We start from the raw sequence: 21,579 nt of genomic DNA, 5'->3' as shown, positions 1-21,579 counted from the left end.
TTGGTCTCCTGCGGCAGTCGTGATGGTGTTTCCAGCAGGACATCAGACATATCCCCGGCTTTGTGCCACTCTTTGCGCTCCTCTTTCCCCCACATGGACTCCTTTTTCCCGCCTCCAGTATAACCTGGGAGTACAGTCCGCTCTGACCCCGTTGCCAGCGCACCTTCGTCCCGTCGGGGCTTCTTCACTCCGTTCTCAGAACCGCCCTTCTTTCGTGGCCTCCCTCGGGGTCTCTTCTGCGGTGTTGAAGGCTCGGCGGGGCGCCGTTTGGGTGGTCGACCTCTTCTCCGGACTCCGTCAGGCCTGCTGGCCACGCTCTTCTGTGATGTAGTCTCCATCATTACTGTAAGTCTTTGCTCCGAGTTCATGAGTCGTTCTCAGAGGGCTGAAAGAATGGGTTGTTACTGTTTGCTGGTGGGCGCTGCCTTTCAACTTATTCTTCCAACGACACAGACCTTGGTGCCGAAAGCCTAGTACCACGGTATGTCGGGAGACAAGAACTTGGACGCCAGGCTGCGGCTTTGCACCCTTGAACCATCATAACCATTGCTTCTCTCCACTTTGGGCTGCTTCTTTACTTTCAGAAGGAAGAAAAACCAAAGTCGACAGCGTGCGTTCAGCTTGATCCCACGCCCCAGAAGTTTTCTCAGGAGAGCCAAAGACAAGTTTCAGTTGAACCGCCCATGCGTTTCTTGGGCTGGAACTGAGCGGACCCTCTATCACCGTTTACGTCATGACGCCACGAAGTCAACTTGAACGTACCTGAGACCAGTGATTAAACCGTTGTGCCTTTACTTTCTAGAAGAGCGAAAACAAAAACAATTCAGCAATTTTTCATTTTCTCAGTTGGTTGACACTACCATAGTCCGTATTATTTCGCTAGGGCAGGACATAAGCTTGGCTATTAAATTACTCGCAGCTACACAAGTCTCAGACCCTTCTCTCATTTGGTTGAACAATACAACTTCTGTCCACCTTTGCCCCTCAAAACCGCACCAACGCTCACAACGCAGCCTCAGCGAGGTTGTTCTCAAAATTCGCATCCTTGAACGGCACATTCGCGTCCCCAAAATCCGTATCCTCCAACGCCGTCCTCGCCGCATCCGTCAAGCTCTCGTACGCGATCAGCGGCTGCTGACCGCCGACGGTGCTCGTGAAGCCGAGCTGGTGGTCGACCGGCCAGACGCTATAGTACCTGATGAGCGGGCTGGTGCCGCTGAGATTGGGGCTCGTGTTGGTTTCAAAGTCCCCGTGCGCGGAGGCAGCGACGCCCTGAAGGGTGGCGGACGTCGACTCGGCAGAGAGCCAGACGACAATGCTCTCCCAGTCGTGCCGGTGGCCGAGGCCTGAAGAAGGCGAGTCCTTGGGCATGTACCACGCGTACATGATGGCGAAAGCGTCGTTGTAGGTCGTCGCCCGCGCGTAAACTTGGCCGGTGCTGCTGTCACAGTCGCCAGAGGAGTCGCCGGTGGTAGCGAGGCCGCCGCTGTGGGGTTGGTCAGGACTCGTGATTCATTCCGATTCTTTCTTTTACCCAACATTTTTTCTTTTCTTGTTCGTTTCCTTTCTCTCTGTCTATCTTTCCACACACAGTCGTCCGAAGTGTTGGTGTAGTGAGAATGCCAAACTCACCTCGTGTTGCCATCGGCATCCACAGCCGGGAAAGGCACGCACCCATTCACCACGTAAAGGTAAGGCTTGTACTTGAGGTACAGCTCGCCCAGCGTGCCGCTTGGGACGGTTTCAGCAAAGCCAACGACCGCGTCGTGGGCAATGACGGCGCGCTTCTCAACAGCGGCATCGACCGGCGCGCCCGAAACGACGCCCGCGCAGCTCACCGCGGAGAGCGCGGCCCAGAAGAGTGATGAGGACAGCATGGTTCGGGAAAAAAAGACTGGCTATGAGCGGGAGCGATGGTAGGCGATCGGGGCGACGGCGGGAAGACACCACACAGAGCGGAATAGAATGCGATACCAAGCTTTTTATATATGTCTACATGGCCCCGCATTCGAATGGCTCCTTCGTGCCGGAGTGATGCACACAGGCGACAGCGAGTCACCCGCATTAACCGCATGCATGTTGTGCGCGGATGTTGCATGGTTCCTGGCAATCTCTTGCCCCTCTCCGCCTAAGTCTTCCGCCCACCTTGCCCCTCCGAGCGTGTCCGCCGAACATCCGCTACTCATGACCGGCAATTGTGGCTTGCTCCTTTAAGCGAAGAGGCAGGGCTGGCTTTACACAGTATAGTACGATGGTAGTGCGTGGCTCGCACCACGATCATCATTGGCTCGAATCTAGCCGCGTCGGCGTTAAACCAGAACCCTGGTCAATGCATCGGAACTTGAAGAAAGGAAAAAAAGACCAAAGAGCTAGACTGCCGGCAAAGCCGGCCTGCATGTCGGTGAAGACTCCATGGCCCGTGGAGGGCGCTTGAGCGAGTGAATGAAGGAACCATTGCCCGCCCCTTGTCCCCTCTTGTGTTGATGTCTTGACCTTCCTCTTGCGGTTAAATCCCGGCAGCAAGTCGTCCTCGTCGGCGTCGTCGTAAGCGCCCGGAATATCGGGGGTTAGTATTGCCCACACATACATGTGCCTTGAAGCCACGTGCCGATGCGTCCGGGTCAGAATGTCTCCCCTTTTGGCCGCCTCGCTCACCATTCGGTGGTGGGTCGTTTTGGCCTCTACGGACTCCTAATCGGCCCTGACGCATAATATATGGGATGAGAAGTGCATTGAGAAGCTAGCTATCGGCCAAGGATACGATCCGCCTGACACTGTCCGTACTCCCCTTGTTCAATGACAGACAAGCCTCATAACCTCCATATACTTTTTGCTCAATCAGCAACGAACTTGTCGTGAGCTCCGCTGCGACTCCCGAAAACCCCACGATGATTGGCCTCCTTCCATTTTCCTTCCCATCAAGTCCAGAAGCAGCATATATCCAGGAGTCAATGTAGCTCCGCCTGCATCTACTCCGTCTTCGTTCCATCACTACCATCCTCATCTTCGTCATCATCGCTGACCCGGGCATTGGATTTGTATGAGGACTCTCCGCGCATGTGACCGCGCCAGTCGAGAGGCCCAGGACTATACGTCACCGACTTGAGCGATGCTCTGCCAGGCCTGCCCTCATAGCGCCAGTGACTGTCCAGCTCTTCGCCGTGGTTGATCTCGAAGTAGTCCTTGAGGGATTGCAGCAGCTGGGGCAGGCTCGGATGCGGGGGGACGAGCTCCTTCATGCTCAGAAAAGTCATCTTAGCCTGATGAGCCCACTTCAGCTTCACCAGCTCGTGGTGTGCAACGCTGTTCCAGATGATGCGCTCCTCGTTCGTGAGGCCGAGGTCCATCATTGCGCGCACGATATTGTACTTGTCGCCAGGCAGCATCTGCTCTGCCCACTTCTGGCCGTTCTCAACGCGCCAATGGTTGGCCTCGGTGAAGAACGTTTCCTTCGGGTCCTGGCTGTACGAATGCTCCAGCGCCTTCCACTTCGACATGATCTGCAGGCGACTCCGCTTCTTACCCATCTTCTCGCTGACTAGGTCCCAGTTGATGACCACAGAGCCATCAGTAGCACTCGAGCCCCGGCGCTTCTCCGTGGCACGTTTCTGCTTGCTCTCACGCGGGTGCTTCTCCTCAAACGCAGTGCGCAATGCATCCATGCAATCGGGCATCTTGCGAACAAGGTTACGTATCTCGTCAGGTCTCCAGATGTCCCTCCGTTCGGTTGACTGCAGCTCCTCACGCCAATAGTTCTTCTTATCTCCGGGGAGTCGTTCGAGCAGGGTGTTGAGACAGTCCTGAACAACATTGAGAAGCTCGTTCACCTCGCTGTCGTGCCATCTCTTGCTCGCCATGGTCTCGCTGCAAGAGAGGTAGTTCCGCCACCTGTCTCTGCAGTCATCCGCGAAACGGCCGACTGCCTCGCCGATCTTCGTCCACTGGCCTGGCGTCTTTTCATACGCTACCCTCAGCATCTGGTCCTCTTCGGGATCCCACTTGCCACGCTTGTCAAAGTTGTGCCATTTGCGACGGACGAACTTGATGATTGTCTCGCGCGACCAGCGATTCGGAAGACAAGGGCAGATCTCGTCCCAGAACTCCTTGCAAGATTTGCCATGCACCTCATTGAAGACGCCGGCTTGAACAATGTCGTTGACCTGGAATTGGTTAAGATCGTTGTACTCGCGGTACGCCTCGATCGCGCGTGTCAGCGTCTCGACCTCCTTCTTGGTGTATGGCCCAGACGACGGAAAGTCTTCGGTTCCTTGGGGTCTAGAACCTTTCGTGCTTGAGGCAGAGGCTCCACTCTTGGTGCCGGCATCTTTCTGCGTGGCGTTCTTGCGTTTCTTGGACTTGGGCTCAGTTTCCTCGGGTTGCTGTCCAGTTTGCACGGTTGCAGCGTCCTCAGTCTGGCGCTTGCGTTTCTGCTTCTTCTTCTGATGATCAATGTAGGCTCTCTCGCCCGTGAACTCGGTTTCATGGGCGTCTCCGTTGATACCATTCGCTGTACCAGGAACCTGTGACTCAAGAAGCGCGTCCGCCGCTGCGATTCCCTGGGTCACCGGAGTGACGGTGTCGACCTGAGATTTCTTTGACTTCTTGAATTTCTTGCGAGTTGATGTTTCTTCTGCCGCTTTTGGAGTGGGGGGCTCGGCTGGCGATTGTTGCTGAGCGGGCGGGAGTAGAGCCGGGTCGATAACAGAGAGCTCGACTGAGTTTATGCTGGATTGAGGTGCAAATTCCTGATTAGCACTAGCAACGGCAGGATCTTGCTGAACCTTCTTGGATTTCTTTTGCTTCTTCTCAGAGACTTTTGAAGCTTGACTGTCAGCGTTATTGGAGCGTTTGTCCTTAACAGGCGTAGCCTGAGCAGGGGGCCTTTCTGCTTGATTGCTCTTAGCTGCCTCAACAGCATCCGCCTTTCTCTTGCTCTTCCTGATGGGAATACTCTCCTGTTCCCTAGTAACTGGAGGATTGAATGTAGGGATAGGAATAGGTGTGTTCTTGACCTGAGCCGGTGTGGCAGCAGCAGCAGTAGCTGATCGAGTTGACTTCTTCTGCTTTCTGTGGGTAAGATCATCTGCGCTTTTGTCTTCAGCAGATGTGGGATCTGCCTGAGCTGAAGTTGCAGGTTGCGACTTTTCCGTTGCCGCAGACGGCCCAGGGTCCTCCGATTTCCTCTTGCGTTTCTTGTTCACCGCCTTGTCACCTCCAGCAGGCTCTGCATTGGTAGTGTCTACGATGTCGTCGGTGGTTGCGGGTGTGTCGGTGGAAGCGGAAGTCTGTGTAGCGTTCTTGTCCTTTCTCTTCCTTCGGGATTCCCTGGGCTGCTGCTCCTCTGCCTGGGGTTTGGCATTCGGGATGGCCCCACTGCTCTCCGTCGGATCTGCGACTGGGGCATTGTCCACTGTCGGAGCTCCATCACCAAGCTGCGGAGCGGAGGTTTCTTCCTCATTGGCGTGGGCATCTCGACTCCTTCGTTTCTTGTTTTTCTTGCTCTTCTTTTCATTGCCCTCCTTCTCGGGGGCGGGAACGGCAGCGGGTTGGACATCGGGAGCTAGCTGGGAGGAGGCAACGACGTCGTTTTCTGTATGCTGGTGTTAGCACGGTTTGCATCAAAATCGTCGGTGGCACCTGCGACGCGTCGCGAAAAGAGCGCGTTGGGGGAGCTAGCTCGTACCGGCCTTGTTCTTGGAGGCATCTTGCGGCCTCGAAGGCTGCGAGGCATCAGGCGCCTCGTCCTGGACCTGCGAGGATGTGTTTCCCATTATCGCGGTGGATGGCGGAGCTTGAAGCTTCGCGTCCGGTCGGAGGAGAGGCGTGGGTGTCGCCAGGTAGGATGTGCGTGGACGACGGTCGGAGTGGAAGATTTGGCGTTAGGAAGTGGGCGCTAGTGTGTCTTGGCACGTCGATCATCCGCCTCTGGTCAACCGAAATAGTCGTGGCCGCTTGCAAACACCAAACGTTCTTCCGGAACAAGCCTTCTAGGGTCATGCGCCATCTCTGACTTCTGAGACTACGCACTGGCGGCCTCTGACCACATTAGAGCGATCTGAACCAGTTTTTCCGCGTTCTAATCTTTGCATTCAACTTGTGTTTTCTTTGCGGTCTCTCCAGTGTTTTGCTCTGGATCCATGTCCGCCATGTTGGCACCAGCCGCTCTGCCAGGCCGGTACGGCAATGATTGCAGACGGGCCAGCTGTCGAGGATTAATAGAGTCAGACTAGGCCATGCCCGCCAAGGTTTTGGTTGTCTCGGTGCAATGAGCATGCGTTCGAAACGGTGGAGTGTGCTAGGGTGGAACTTGAGCATAGTGCCAGGCCGTACGTCGAGTTTCACTTTCATCCTCGCGGACGTGACACAGCGCGTACGGAAGCTGAACAAAAACGCAACACTCCTGGCTATTGGCAGCATGGACACAATTGCGCGAACAAAACGCAACGTCTACAAAAGAAGTGCTTGCAATAGTTTCAGATGATTACAGAGAGCCTGGGAAGTCTTCCTGGTGTAGTGCTTTGCGTAGAGGGAGTCACAGCGGGCGACAAAAGACATTGCCCATCTGCAGCTGGCTCAGGAAAACTCTCCATGGGACGGGTAGTTGAAAACATCTGGATACGTATTTGAAATTTACATTTACGCCCGGATCTTGTATTCTACTGCCTATATACATATGTATGATGATGCGATATCCGTATTATTTTTTGACCCGCCGCGGAGTCGGTTGCGGGAGAGGAGTGGGCTTGAGACCCTGGTGGGGGGCGCGAATCACAAGGCTAGCAGCCCAAAATGTGGCCCGAGCTCCTGGGTGGGCTGTGACGTTCGCAGTGGCAGATCCCCTTTCGTGTACGTCTTGAACCTCCGAACAAAACCACGACTCCTGTTCCAATCCCTCCTCGAGAACCGCCGCACCTTCCTCTGGCTCCCCTCGCGTCCTCACAAGCCACGGCACGGCGCTGTCCCATTTCGACCGCTCCCTCCAACCGCCAGCTCCGGCTGACCGTAAACACTGCTGCCTCGACTTTTCGTAAACGTGGCAACACACGCCCCACGCGTATAAAAGTCACACCTCTCGCCAGAGATCAAGCCAGCAGAGCATTCCCCAACCATGTTCAACCGCGGCAACCTCCCGTTTGGGAGCAGACCTGATGCTGGAGCACCTCGGAGAGATGGATACGGGCCGCCTCCCGGTCAGCAACCTCCGTCCGGCTACGACCCACGCCAAGGGTCCGGCTACCCGCCGGCCCAGCAGGTGCCTGCGAGAAGGCCAGCTCCCGGAGCCGCTCCTGGAGGCGGCGGAGGTCGCCAGATGCAGCTGAAGCCCGTGAAGAGCCCTGGCGGCAACGCATACGCTTTCGGTAATGTGTAAGTCCAATGCTCTGCAACCACAGTCCACAATTCAAATCTGACAAAATCGTAGCGTCGCTGTCTCGCCCGCCGATTTCCCTCCCTCCCGCGACGGTCACGATATTTATATTTTGGTCAACGGGAATCATGTGCTTTCTGCGCGGCCTACCGAGACCTGCAGGCCAGGTGAGATTGGCTTGACAGACAGGCAGCGTACGTGGGCTGGCGTCAGCCTTGGTCCCCATGATGTTGTCATGGTTCAGAACTACGACCACTTCGGCGAGGGCGGCGGCGCCTATCTGGCATCCGTGGATGTAGAAGTTGGTTTTGCCGGACGGAAGACCACGGAGGTCCCCTACGACCAGGACGAGCTTGGTCAGTTTTTCGCGAGAAACTTTGAGAACCAAATTCTGGCCCCTGGCCAGCAGCTCCTTATGGACCACAAGAACATCCCTCTCACCCTCGTTATTCGCGCGGTCCGCCTTGCAGATCTGTCTATGGAGAAGGCTAGCACCGATACGCCGCCTGTCGCGGACCCTCGCGCCCGCGGTATCTTGACCCGCCAGACTCAGGTCGACTTCTTCAAGAGCGCGCAGTCCGAGCTCAAGCTGAAGGGCTCGTCTCGCAGGCCGGCAGCAAATTCCATCGTGCAGCCCGGCTTCAAGTTTGAGGATATGGGCATCGGTGGTCTGGATGAAGAGTTCAGCGCCATTTTCCGGAGAGCCTTCGCTTCCCGCATCTTCCCGCCCGGCCTCGTGGACAAGCTTGGTATTCAGCACATTCGTGGTATTCTGTTGCACGGTCCGCCCGGTACTGGAAAGACGTTGATCGCGCGTCAGATCGGCAAAATGCTCAACGCCAAGGAACCGAAAATCATCAACGGCCCTGAGGTGTTGAACAAGTTTGTTGGTCAGTCGGAAGAGAATATCCGTAAGCTGTTCGCCGATGCGGAGAAGGAACAGAAGGAAAAGGGCGAAGAGAGTGAGCTCCACATCATCATCTTCGATGAATTGGATGCCGTCTGCAAACAGAGAGGCAGCGGAGCTGGCGGTGGCACTGGTGTTGGTGACAGCGTCGTTAACCAGCTGCTGTCGAAGCTCGACGGTGTTGAGCAGCTGAACAATATCCTCCTCATTGGTATGACCAACCGTATGGACATGATCGACGAGGCCCTTCTGCGTCCTGGACGTCTCGAGCTGCACATGGAGATTTCTCTGCCCGACGAGCACGGCCGCCAGCAGATTCTGAACATCCACACGTCCAAGATGCGCAACAACGGCGTCCTGGAAGATGACGTTGATGTTGCTGAACTTGCAAAGCTCACGAAGAACTACTCTGGTGCCGAGATCACCGGGTTGGTCAAGGCAGCGTCGTCCTTCGCTTTTAGCAGGCATATCAAGGTGGGAACGATGGCGTCCATCTCGGACGATGTCGTCAACATGAAGGTTAAGCGCGTGGACTTCCTGAATGCACTGGACGAGGTACGCCCCCTGTTCGGCGTTGCCGAAGAGGAGCTTTCGAAGTGCATTAGGGGCGGCATCATCCACTTCTCGTCGACGATCAACTCCATCTTGGACGAGGGCAATCTCTACATTAATCAAGTCCGGAAAGGCGGATCGCCGCTGCTGTCTGTTGTGCTCCATGGTCCCCCCGGCAGTGGCAAGACGGCCCTGGCGGCGGAACTGGCCATGAAGTCCGAATTCCCCTTCATCAAACTAATTAGTCCCGAAGACATGGTTGGATACGGGGAGATGCAGAAGGTGCAGCACCTGGACAAGACGTTCCGAGATGCCTACAAGAGCCCGAACAGCGTGGTGGTCATCGACAACATCGAGCTGCTCGTTGATTGGGTGCCGATTGGACCGCGTTTCAGCAACACGGTTCTCGTAGCGCTGAAGGTGTTGCTCGGAAAGCAGCCACCAAAGGTACGTAACCCCGCGGGATTTTCATGTGTGTATTACTGACGGCAGGATGATAGGGCCGGCGGTTGCTCATTCTCGCCACGACAACCGAGCGGTCGGTACTGCAGCAGCTTGATCTGTTCAGCCGGTTCGACGCAGAAATCCCAGTCCCGAACGTGAACAGCCAGCGCGAACTCGGGTTCATCCTAGAAGAGTCGCGGGCTTTCCCGAGCAGCGACCAGGTAAAGAGTGCGATCGACGAGATCCAGGCCACGACAGGCGGCTCAGAGGTCGGGGTCGGAATCAAGAAGATCCTGACGGGCATCGAGACGGCCAAGCAGGACCCGCAGGACATGGCCGGGCGGTTTGCGGCGGTCATGTCGCAGGCAATCGCAGCGCGCTCGTTTGCATGAACGGAGATCGGAGATGGGAGGGAAAGGGGCGGGCAGGCTATGCACGGCATGCGTGCTGCATGGCCGTTGGGATAGAAGATACGCAAGATCAATGGATGGCAACACTGGCAAATGCAGTGCAACGGTGCACCGGGGATCGAACTGACCACGCGATGCTCACATGGGCATGATTTGACAGGTTGGCGGCCGGTTGCACCGCATTGCTGCCAGGCTGAACCTGAGTACTGGGCAACATGCTTCTGGCGCGAGATGAGATGAGACGGCCTGGCTGGCTGACGGACGGCTCCGTTTCATCTCGAGGCTGCGGCCTAGCGCTTTCTGCCGCGACCCCAAGGTTAGCTCTGACGCTGCGAACATGGACAGTCAGCCCAGTCGTTCGCTTGCTGCTGCCACGTCCGGCGTGCCTCGGCCTCGGCGGAGGTAACGAGGCCGGGTCGTTGCAGACATGGCAAGCAAGCGGCCGTGCAGACATAGGCGTCCCGATGCGAATTTATTGCTACCGGCACCGCGCAGGCTGCCTATGCGACGGTGACGCCCCTATGGCGGCGTGCGAAGGAGGATCCTAGACGAGACGCCGTTGGCCGCGACGACTCTGGCTGGCGAAACACAGCCCTAGCGCAAGGCCAGGCAGGGGGAGCGGCGTGGAGAGGTCCAACGGGCGGCTTGCTGGAGCGCGCATCCGTCGATAGTGGGCGCGCGCTAGTTACATGGAGCGCGACGACGGCTCGCACCTCACCGCCATTCACCATTCAGCGCGCGGCAGTGCCTGGCTAGCCGTGGCCGGAGGCAGGCGGGCGCGGAGGGCGAGGGGATGCGATCACGATGATGGTGGTGAGGTGGTGGTGAGCAGCGCTCGGGCGGCGCCGCGGTGCTCGGGCAGGCAGGGCACGGGCACGGGCATGGGGATTGGCATTGGCATTGGCGCATAGGCTCGCGGTCACGCCAGAGCAGGTCGCTGCGGGCGTGGGAATTGCGTGCAGGGAGCCGTGAGCACATGAGTTGCGCTGGATGCGCTCTGCAGTCAGGCAGCAGCGCTTCGGGCCTAGCCCAAGGCGGATGACGCAGCTGTCGAGGGGAAGGCGCTGCAAAATCATGTCAAGCCGCCGTCTCCTCCCCACTCTGCGCCTCTGCCCGAGCATTCTAGGGCTGCCCGCGGAACCAATTATGGCCGTCCAGGTCGCAGCGCCGTCCGCTGCTCGTCCACTGCAGGCGTCGCGACAATGACAACGCATCACCTTCTTACAGCGCAGCAGAGCAGCGCCGACCTGCACCACCCTCCACCATGCATGCGCTCGCCGCTCTGCAGCTGCGCCAGCGCGAATTGGGCCCGCCCGCCGCCCGCACCCGCGCCCTCGGCCAACGCTTTTCTTCGCGCAGCCGTGGTGGACCATGATGCCGGCCATGCTTTCGCCCGGGCCCTTGGCGCCGCCTCAACCCTCGACCTCCACCGAAGCACCGCCTGCCATGCCCGTCCGCGAACCCCAGATCCCTCCACCCACGCCGCAGCCAGCTCTGCCCGAGCCTAGTGCCGCGACGCGCCCGATTGCCCCTAGGCCCTAGCCGCTGCTGATACGCCCCCAGCGCCGCCGCAGAGCCCGACTCCTGCCAGCTAGGCCCGCCCGCTTGCTGCTCTGTCTCGTTTTGCCACTGCCCCTACCGCCCGGCCCCAAGCTCAATGGCTCCAATGCCCATTGCTCTGCGGTTGGAGCGTCCGCTGCCGCGTCTGGCCGGAGCATTGTCCCGGCCGCCGTAGGATCCTGACCTAGCCTTGCTCTGCTGCCGGCGCTTTTCTAGACAAGGCCTGATCCCCAGCACCTCTCATGTCAGAGGGAGGGATATTGCGCCGGACGGGCGCGGAAGACTCGTTCATAGGACACTCTGTAGGACTGACCATGCAGCTCCATCACAGCCAGCCCTTCGCACTAAGCGGGGCCCGCATGTGTGAATGATCACGGCTCACGGATCACCCCAATCACCTTCCGCCAACCTTGTCATGGTCATTGACGGCATTGCGGGACGGCCGACAGCGTGATGGTCTGGCTCTTCGCCGGGATGCCCCTCCCCCTCCATCTGAAGGGTATAAAAAGGAGTCCATTGTGTGGGTTTGACGGCTTTCTCTTGACTCTCTATTCTTCTCTCCAGCTCACTCATCCTCCGCTTGCTGCCACTCTCAGAGCATATCGTACCCATCCATTGTTACTCTGTACCATCAGGAAGCAAACAGAGTCATCCATTGACCACCCAACCACCACTCTTCATCCTCATCTTCGTATAACACAATCTCCGTTCCCCCTTCCAATCCATCTGCCATCATGTCTTCCGGCTACTACTCGTACCCTGCCTACCATGCTGGTGGCTCCGCGCCCATTGCCATGCCCCACAAGAGGCATGGCACTGAGGCCTACTACCCTCCCCAGCAGACGGGCCACCATGGCCGCCTGTCTGTCTCTCCCCCTGAGCCCGCTGATTCCGTGACCACCGGCGGTCCGACTTCCTATGATCCCACTGCCACGGGCTCCAGCAGCTACGCCGGATCTGCCTCCGACTACGAGATGGGTGGCCGCGAAAGCGCCGCCAGCGTTGACCTGATGGACTACATGGGCGATCGTCTGAACGGAGCATTCGACTCCACGCCTTTGGACCGCAGTCTGGCGAAGCAGGCACAAACGTAAGTTCTTGCAGTCATCATCTTTCAATTCCCTGTGAAGAGCGTCGGAAACCAGGGCTCCGCTCCACACTTGGCCGAGCCGGAAGATTCCAAACAACAAGGCGTGAGAAGGGATTCCTTCAAGGAGCAAAAACCGCTGACACGTTGGTTGCGCAGATCAGGAGAGCTTAACGCTAAGACGCGGGAGCTGATGCAGCTGCAAGCCCTTGCGCGCGAGCGGCTGGCGGCGACGCAGAGGAACTTCTCCGACGGTATGAAGGCCGCGAAGGAAGTGCAGCGCGATCTTGAGTGGACACAGAAGCGCGTTTCGTAAGTTTTGTTCGGATCGAAGAGAAAGCGGCAACTGACCGGGAACCAGCTCCATCAACCAGCGCGCAGCCCGCAAATACCCCGACCAGTACAAGAGGGCGTCGGAGCGCTACCCCGCTCCCGTCGACTACTGATCATTCGGTGGTTTTTTCCTGTTTCCTATTTCCTTCGCTTTCCTCGACCAATAGACCTGGGACCTCGATACAACCAAAATAGCGCTGCTGTCGTTTGCGACCTTCTTACCGACCTCACCTGTACAACCACCACCTCCGAAATTCACACGGCAACGATGATACCACGATGGCAATCGCCTTCAGGCTCATTTTCACCTCTTCGGCTTCTCATTCACAATTCTTTCCCGTTTTTGACGCAGCACGAGCGACGATGAGACGTCCGCCTTACGCTCAGGCACGCCCCGGCAGCCCCTGCATGAGGTCGCCACACTCCCGACCGATCGGACGGGATCCACGTTGCATGCGCACGGCAGCAGGGACGACAGCTATGGTGCGGCAGTGGTGGACTCGAGGGAGCGCGGTTGCGTGGCTCTCCCCGTAGTCAGCCCTACAACTCCGCACCCTGTCACTTTTTCTGCACGAAACGTCACAGCGGCTCGGACCGCGCCCACATCGGAAATCTGCACGGCACGCTCCACAATCACACGGCACGTTTCTTCTCTTTGACGCGCAGGCGCACAAGCCAGCTCTTCCTCCCGCCTCCCCAGAACCAGACCCCGCAGTGGCGGGCATTGCTTTTTCCTGTCCCGCGCGGCTGGAGGACAGTTTGGTTCTGGAACGGTCTGGGAGAAACACCCCCACGCTCTTGGATGTGCCCATGAGTAGAGCGACGGACAACAACCTTTTGTTTTCACGCGTGCGCTGTGGTTTGCGATTGGCCAAGTGTCATGCTTCCCCCCACCTCCCTTTTTATCGTAAAACTTGGGCGGCAGATTGAATTTGAGTACGGCATTCTCCTACATCTGGTGGCTTCTTGACTCTACTATACCTGTTCAGTCTGACCTTCTATCCGACTGATCCGGGAACGGCTCCCTTTCCCGCCTTTCCTAAGGGGAACGGTGTTCTTCCTTACTATTCCGTACTTATGCCATCTATGAATTTGTTATGCTTCGTTCCGCTTTCCCCCGTTTGTCGAAAGTGAGTGACCTGACTGGCTGCCCTCCCTTGCTCCATCCTTGCTTCATGCACGTGCGGCACCCAGGGCAACTGGCTAGTCGACTGCTTCATGCAGAGAGAAAGGGGGGTTTTCTCCCCTTGCCTTGGACTCTACCCCGGTCTCCGGGTCCATGAATGGGCGGCCGGCGCCCAACCGGCAGCTGTTCCCCGGGTTACGGCTGACTGGCTAGGTAAATTGAATGGCTGCTTGATAAACTAACCGGGGGGGCGGAGGGTGCTAGAATGCCCGTCTGCCCATCCGCCTGGGCGGGTGGACCCTTCCTCCCTCTTCCCCCTACATCCGTTCACCCAACCATCGGATTGACGTGGTTGCACAATCCCCGGATCACGATGGTAGCACCAATTCCAGACGTGAAACTCTTGCCGCCCAACCTCCCAACCCCCCTCCAGTGTAACCGCGTGCCAATTAGATGTCCATCTGGATGCGGGGATCGACTGATTGAGTGGCGGGCATGCGCGTCGGCGGCAGGTAATGTGACTGTGTGTGTGATGCGTGATGCATGATGGATGTGATCTCCCTTGCATGTGTGTACCTAGCCGGCTTCTCCATCCCCCTGTTCTGAAGCAACTGATTCGGTGGTTATCGGGCATGAAGCCGGTTTTGCGGCCCATACGGGCACCGAAGATGGGTTGGGGGAGAAATCGTACTTACCTGATATGGTAGTTTTGGGCGTTACTATCTTCGGGTGATGGAAGGATTTGGAGGGTCCGGAGGACATGGACCAGGATGGCGGGAGGGGTGTGCTCGGGAGCGAACGGGCTGGTATGGGGGCGTGGGTATGTAAGAGGGTGTGGGGGAGTGCGTGTGTGGGTGGTAATGTCTCGCGCGTTTGGGAAACGGCTCCGCGAGGGAGGTTGCGCGCCATCACGTGTTTTTAAAGTGGGTTGCTTTACCTCGGTGTTGGATTCGATGATCGGTCGGCACGTGGATAGTAGATAGATGATTGAGCTTTAGGGATAAGGCTCGATACCTACAGCTGTTGGAGGATCGTCTATGATATACTGCGCGCTCGTGAACAAGTGCCGGAGTTGGAGAAGAGCCTGGGAATAGGGAAGGCGCGCTTGTGACGATAGGCCACTCATTTACATTTTCACTACGACACGGAAAGCAGACGATGGACGCGTTGCGGCTCGCTTAGTTAGTCTATCTTTGCGCCAACGCTATCTCAAAAGTTACTGGGATTACTATTGTATTCTCTACTGTATTTGGCTCGGCCCACTCTCCCTGCTTGCGACGCGCCGCACCCATTTCCAAAGGAGAGGTTGGAAGCATGTTGCCCTCGTTTAAGGCTGGTCACTCGACCATCTCTTCGCCTCACTCTAGGGTCTGGTCCCTGCAGCCTTGGGGATGACTGTCAAATCCCAGCGGGTCATGATGACCTAATAGGAGCCCATTTTGCATCTTGTCAACAGGCTTTTGCTATCGGTAAAGACGGTCCATATTGTGCATATCGGTCAAAGTCCTGGTTTGTATTGCACGACTACGAGTGTAATGAATTCGCATGGAGCGATTAGCGAAATGTAGCAAGAAGATATTGGTATTTTAGGTGGCCGCGGCACCGTTTTTAGTGATGGTCCTTTCGCTTTTCTTTTTTTTTTTTTTTTACGGATTATGAAGGTCAATAAACGGTATAAGGGTGCCCAAAAGGGACTAGCCATCTGGACCACATAGTAGCTTGCCGGTGTACCTGTTCCCCAGAGACCGCTGCTTACTCAAGGTGAGTGTAACAGCAAGCTATTTGAGCACTACTTGCAATCGGTTTGCGACTAGGATTTCACTTCTTCCGCAGATCGTTTGCTAAAGCCTGTGTCTTTAACAACTTGTCCAAAACGTTCCGGGCGCGATCGCATGCAGCCTGAAGCGGAAGCCTCTAGATGTATGAGTTGAGCATTGCACCGCAATAATGTTCGTGCTGTCCAAGAGCAGTACCATGGGCAACTCTCTAGGCTGTTCTTGTTCGCAACGGAGTGATAGAGTGGAAAGGTCCCCTACTCGACCTGCCAGCCTAGATCAGGAATGGCTAGACAACAATCTGCTCCACGGATCTTCAATGAAGCTCGGTTGAAAGTAAGCGTCATTCTGGTCGGCTGCGCTCTCATCGCCTGCCGGTTGAGTTGAGTCGGCAGGAATAATGCTCGGAGTTTCTGTTGGGGTCTCGGTAGGGCGAGCTGGAGGAGGTGGTGGTACTGGAAGTGATTGGCCGTAGGCGAGGAAATCGGCGAGGCCAGAGCTAGCTGAAGCTTGTTGATCCTTCTTCTTTTTCTTCCAGTACTTCCTGGCATCGCTCGCCTTCATGCCTGCGGTCGGGTCGGCGGCATTTGCAGCCTCTGGTCCAGGATCCTGATTCGCCGAGGTGGCGGCGAGCGGTGTAGGCGTCGCGTCTGCGCTTGCAGGGCTTGCAACATCCTGAGCGGAGGAGCTTGCAACAGGTGCTTCGGACTGGTTCTCGGGGGTGCCACTGTTGTCGCTCTTGCGGCGGGGTCCCATGGGCACTGAGTTGCTTCCAGACGCGTCAGGATTGAAGGAATTGGCATTGAGCTCAGTAAAGGCCTCGTCAACTCTACGCTTCCTGGTGGGGCCATGGCCGGCTCCAAACCCCGTGAGACCCAGTGTCGCATACAGGGCGCGGTCGGGATCCATGCTCGTCTCCGGCTCGGTGGGCATGGTTGCGCTTGCGTGATGGTCAGGCGGAAGTGTAATTTTTTTTCTTTACGGTGGGAGCCGCGCACAGCTGGGCGCGCAGCAGGGTTGTGCTGCTGCAGCAGAGCGCGGAGTGGCACACTGGGCGCGGGCAGGTGCAGAGGAAGGACGTAGTTGCAGTTTCGTGTGGAGCGGGCTGGGTGTTGTTCTGGCAGCGGCGGGCGGCGGCAAATCGGGCCAAACACCAGGGCAAGAGCCCAAGCTCCCGCGTCAGCTGGAGGTCGATGATGATCCCGACCGCATGCCAACGCGCCTGGCACCACGCTCGAGCAGTTCCACAATTTCGCCTGCTCCTTCCCCCACAGACAATGCGAACTCTGCAACACCACGTCTGCCGTCGAAGCCTGCAGCCTGCGTAGCGACTATGAACGGCGACTCGCAGTCTCAGACGCCGTCGCAGTCGCAGTCGACTGTCTCCGCTCGCCGCTTCCTGCGCCCCAAGGTTCGTACCACCCAGCGCCCTGTCGCCCCCGCGTCCGCAAGCCGCTGATCTGTGGAGTAACAGCTCCGTCAAGCCACCCTGATCCTGCCCAAGACCGGCGAGCGTGTACGCCGCACTTTCACTCTCCGCTCGCCGGATCCCGAGTCCGCCGACCATGCCAACGACACCACTCCGTTGCTGGGCGGTAGCGCCACCGGGCGTGCGAGACACCAGGGCCCCGTGGCCAGGACACTCGGAAAGGTTCGCAATGGATCCAGAAAGGCGTACAGCTTCGCAACCTCGCCCTTGGGCGTCAACTTGCTAAAGTGCTCCATCGCCTATGTACTGGGCAGCTTGGCCACCTTTGTGCCGGTCCTGTCCAATTTCCTGGGCCGCAATGACGGCAAACACATGGTCGCTACCATCACCGTTTACTTCCACCCAGCTCGCTCTGCCGGCAGCATGATGGAGGCTTTCATGCTAGCAACCATGGCCTTTCTCTATGCCACGGCCATATCCTTCTCCAGCATGGGTGTCTCTATGGCCTTCGCCGAAGCCCACTTGCTTGTCCTGGGCCATGCCATTGTGCTTATCTTGTTCTGCGGCGGCGGCCTGGGCTTTATTGGTTGGATTAAGCAGCGGCTGGGGAACCCTTTGGTCAATGTGGCTTGTTCTCTGGCTTCGCTTGCCCTCATCACCGTTCTCACCAAGGAAGGCGCCGTGCAGGCTGCGACTTTCTCATACAACAAGATTGTCCAGGTCCTGAAAATGGTCTTCATGGGAATCACAGCGACCACCGCCGTCAGCTTGATCATCAGACCGGTGTCTGCCAGGAACAATTTGCGGAACGATATGCGGAAGGCAACCGATGTCCTCAGCGACATGCTCACTACCATCACGCACAGTTTCTTACTTGGCGCTGAGGATGAGCTGAAGCAACCCGATTACATCCAGGCCTCGAGCAAGTTCAAATCCACATTCAGCTCAATGACAAAAAACCTCGGGGAGGCCAAAATGGAGCACTATGCTCTAGGAACCGAGAACGAATACCATATCGAGACTCGCCTGGTCAAGTGTATGGAACGTGTGGCTCAAAACATTGGAGGTCTCCGTGGAGCCGCACTCACTCAATTTTCTCTAATCTCGAAGCCGTCGGGCGATGGCATATCTCCCGGCATCACCAGGAACAGCTCCATCGAGGCTTTGTCACGTGTTAACTCCGGCGACTTTACGTCGTATTTCAACCGGAAGCCTAGCCATTCCAACCTGAGCAGTGTCTCTGCCAGTGGTCTCGCAGCCATTGAAGAGGCGGGCGAGGAAGCCAGTGATGAAGGCAGCCGTGCGCTTTCTCCCATGACAACTCCGGGTGCTATTAGCGCGATTGCTACTGCAGAAACGCCCGCAGATATCTTCACCATGTTTATCTCTTATCTCGGACCATCGGTCAAGTCTTTGGCTTTCACTTTGAAAGAAGTGCTTGACGAACTGCCTTATGGTCCTTCTCCAGACTATACTATCGCAGTCAACAGCAACTTCCGTAGTAGCTTGGTGGAAGCTAGGGACCTCTTTGTCAAAGCGAGAAAAGAGGCACTTGATGCCGTGTACGCCAACCGTGGATTGAGCAAGTCTAAACCTATCGAGGTGCTTGCCGACTATGAAGAAGTTGCTGCTAGCTGTGGATATTTCAGCTCAGCTCTGCAGGATTGTGCTGAAGAAATGATAGTGTATCTAGATGTGCTGGAAGAGTTGAAGCAGGAAGTTGAACGCAGCCCCAGAAAGCGAACCTGGAACTGGCTCAGATTCTGGCATAAGCGAAAGAACAGTGGAAGTGACGAGAGCAGACCTGGTATGTGGATTTGCACGTGTTGTGAGTTGACAATCATACTAACTCGCCACCAGAGACGCCCGATATCAAGGATCAAGACCACGCACGAGGCATATCCCAGAATGTTCAGATCCCCAGGCGCCCCAGTCACCCGGCTCAGGCCGCCAAGATGCCTCGCAGAAAAGCTCGTCTGCTATATCGCATTTACCGTTCTTCGGCTTTCCTTCGACGGGAGGACATCAAGTACGCCATCAAAGTTGCTTTTGGAGCCATACTATACGCCATGTGGTCCTTCATCCCGGAAACACGGCCAACCTACAGCCACTGGCGTGGTGAGTGGGGTCTGCTGTCCTACATGCTGGTGTGCTCCATGACAATCGGAGCATCGAATACAACTGGTTACCAGCGTTTTTCGGGCACTTGCCTCGGCGCTGTCTTCGCCATTGTCGCCTGGCTCGCGGCCCAGGAGAACCCGTTCGTCCTGGGATTCTTCGGGTGGGTGGTGTCATTAATCTGCTTCTACATCATCGTCGGAAAAGGGAAGGGACCCATGGGTCGTTTCATCCTCCTGACGTACAACCTATCTGCGCTTTACGCCTACTCCCTCTCCGTTAAAGATGATGAAGACGATGATGATGAGGGTGGAGTAAGTCCGGAGATCTTTGAGATTGCGAAACACCGTGTCGTTGCTGTCATGGTAGGATGTCTATGGGGTATTGTCATCACCCGGCTCGTTTGGCCTATCAGTGCCAGGCAAAAGATCAAGGACGGGGTATGCGTCCTCTGGCTACGCATGGCATTGATCTGGAAGCGGGACCCTCTTTCGATGCTCCTTGACGGAGTTGCTGCCTCTTCCATTGCCGACATCAGGGAGTCAATCAAGCTCCAGCGTTTCTTGAATCATTTGGAAGCTCTTCGCAAGGCGGCAGCCTCTGAATTTGAGATGAGCGGTCCTTTCCCGAGCAAGGTGTACGGCAGCCTTTTCCAGACGACTGGACGCATATTGGACGCTTTTCACGCGATGAATGTGGTTATCTCCAAGGACCTGAAAGCATCGGCGGGCGAGCAGGCGCTGCTTAAGTATACGAGAGACGAGCGTATCCAGCTGTCGTCACGTATCAGCCATCTGTTCTCGGGTAAGCCGGGCTTTTCCGTTTCTTCCTCTAGCTGCTAATGAGAACGTCAGTCATGGCTTCGTCAATGAAGCTTGAGTACCCATTGAACGATGCTCTGCCGAATATAGAGCACACGCGCGATCGCTTGCTAGCTAGAATCTTCGACTTCAGAAAGAATGGGGATCCGGATGACATTGCCACGGACGACGACTATGAGCTGCTCTACGCGTACGGTAAGTTCAGATCATGGAGCGGCGCATACTTGGAGGACTCTTGCTGACCACTTGTGTCTCTTAGCGTTGGTCACTGGTCAGATTGCGGAGGACATTGCGTCTTTGGGACAAGACATCGAGCAGCTATATGGGGTGCTGAACGAAGATAACCTTAAACTTCAGTAAGGGCGGGCAGGCGCCAGCGGAGGAACGACCGTACTTTGATTGGATTAAACGCATAGTTGCACTCCAAAATATCACGTCTTTGCCGCTACCGCCCTCTTCCGCGAATCGCGCTTGCTTTTCTCCGGTGCAGGAACCTGCCACGGCACGCTCAACACGCTGCCGCACTACAACGCGACGATGGAGAAGCTCGCGCGCACGGTGGGTTGCTGGAGCCCGTCGAATCCGTTGTCTGGAGGTTGCGCAATCCAGCCCTCCGCTGGGCGTGGAACCGCGGACCACAACCAGCTCTTCGCCGAGCCATCGAGAAAGCGGGGAAGTGCGATTGCGAACGCATTCGAGATGACATCATCCATAACCGAAGGCGTGCTTCCAGCCATCCACGAGAAATGCTTACACCTACAGCTTCCAACGCCTCCTGCTTATCCTTTGGACCAGCCAAAGCCCCTCCGTGTTACGCCAAGAGACGCGTGCAATCAAGAGATAGACCTTGTCCAGAAAGGCAGCAACCAAACGAGAATAACGACACCTCCTATTTTGCGTCAAGCAAGACATGCCTTCTTCCTACCCCCTCGACACCAGCAAGATCCGCGCCCTGCTCTTCGACGTCTTCGGAACGTGTGTCGATTGGCGCTCGACGGTAACGACGGCGCTGTACGATCAAGCGCGCACCACGCTCAGCGACCCCACCGCCTCGCTCGCCACGGCGGTGCGCCTGCGCGCGACTGACCTCACGTGGGACGACTGGGCCCGCTTCGCCCAGGAGTGGCGTAATGAGTACAAGACATTCGTGCGCAGTGCCGCGAAAGCGCTCGAAGAGTCTGAGAGCGAGAAGAGTAGTAGACACACCATCAGAGAGGAAGACGGGGCATCAGCAGCAGGGGCAGCCGCCTCCTCCTTGTCCTCTCCCACCTTCAAAAGCGTGGACCAGCACCACCTCGACTCCCTCTTTTTTTTCCTCATGAGAAGAGCTCCCGCCGTGAGTTGGATTCTCTTCAGAGTTGCCCCTTGAAGTTGAACATGTCTTGCTGCGCTCAATCGTGCGTTCTCCAATGGTAGAGCGTCTGCATCGGGAGCTCTCAAGCCGTCCTGGACCGGCAACGGTAATGTCGAAAAGTGGATTCCGTAGGCAGTGTCCGTGAGGTTGGTTGTGACATGGGATGTGTTGATCGAGTCGTAGACCGACCGGAGTGAGTACAACGCCGGCAAGTAGCCACTCACCCTGCGGCTCCAACCACAATTTCTGACCCCAGGGACATATTGTTCGAATCAGCTGCCTATGTGGTCCAAGGGA

General features: G+C 56.9%; 6 protein-coding genes across 6 annotated transcripts; 3 read left to right on the top strand and 3 right to left on the bottom strand.

Annotated features, from left to right (window-relative positions):
• Positions 1-1,002: 1,002 nt before the first annotated feature.
• On the bottom strand, positions 1,003-1,877 carry SLS55_009500 (uncharacterized protein; the record flags this gene model as incomplete). Its single annotated transcript, XM_066780901.1, has 2 exons — positions 1,003-1,486; positions 1,633-1,877. 2 exons carry the CDS (start codon positions 1,875-1,877, stop codon positions 1,003-1,005), a joined length of 729 nt encoding a protein of 242 aa, XP_066628847.1.
• A 1,092-nt stretch (positions 1,878-2,969) lies between these two features.
• REB1 (RNA polymerase I enhancer binding protein) lies at positions 2,970-5,771 on the bottom strand (the record flags this gene model as incomplete). Its single annotated transcript, XM_066780900.1, has 2 exons — positions 2,970-5,590; positions 5,684-5,771. The coding sequence occupies 2 exons, from the start codon at positions 5,769-5,771 to the stop codon at positions 2,970-2,972; spliced, it is 2,709 nt and encodes a 902-aa protein (XP_066628846.1).
• Positions 5,772-7,108: 1,337 nt separating this feature from the next.
• Positions 7,109-9,661, top strand: SEC18 (transport between ER and Golgi ATPase protein; the record flags this gene model as incomplete). Its single annotated transcript, XM_066780899.1, has 3 exons — positions 7,109-7,365; positions 7,421-9,272; positions 9,326-9,661. The coding sequence occupies 3 exons, from the start codon at positions 7,109-7,111 to the stop codon at positions 9,659-9,661; spliced, it is 2,445 nt and encodes an 814-aa protein (XP_066628845.1).
• A 2,312-nt stretch (positions 9,662-11,973) lies between these two features.
• SLS55_009497 (uncharacterized protein) lies at positions 11,974-12,642 on the top strand (the record flags this gene model as incomplete). Its single annotated transcript, XM_066780898.1, has 2 exons — positions 11,974-12,329; positions 12,486-12,642. The coding sequence occupies 2 exons, from the start codon at positions 11,974-11,976 to the stop codon at positions 12,640-12,642; spliced, it is 513 nt and encodes a 170-aa protein (XP_066628844.1).
• Positions 12,643-15,839: 3,197 nt separating this feature from the next.
• Positions 15,840-16,493, bottom strand: SLS55_009496 (uncharacterized protein; the record flags this gene model as incomplete). Its single annotated transcript, XM_066780897.1, has 1 exon — positions 15,840-16,493. One exon carries the CDS (start codon positions 16,491-16,493, stop codon positions 15,840-15,842), a length of 654 nt encoding a protein of 217 aa, XP_066628843.1.
• A 400-nt stretch (positions 16,494-16,893) lies between these two features.
• Positions 16,894-20,288, top strand: SLS55_009495 (uncharacterized protein; the record flags this gene model as incomplete). Its single annotated transcript, XM_066780896.1, has 5 exons — positions 16,894-16,971; positions 17,035-18,796; positions 18,850-19,911; positions 19,962-20,123; positions 20,188-20,288. 5 exons carry the CDS (start codon positions 16,894-16,896, stop codon positions 20,286-20,288), a joined length of 3,165 nt encoding a protein of 1,054 aa, XP_066628842.1.
• Positions 20,289-21,579: the final 1,291 nt, after the last annotated feature.

The sequence above is a fragment of the Diplodia seriata genome, assembly GCF_021436955.1.
Source record: "Diplodia seriata strain FDS-637 chromosome Unknown scaffold_10, whole genome shotgun sequence".
NCBI lineage: Eukaryota > Fungi > Ascomycota > Dothideomycetes > Botryosphaeriales > Botryosphaeriaceae > Diplodia > Diplodia seriata.
The sequence above is the reverse complement of the archived record's forward strand: the minus strand, read 5'-3'. Positions and strand labels throughout refer to the sequence as shown.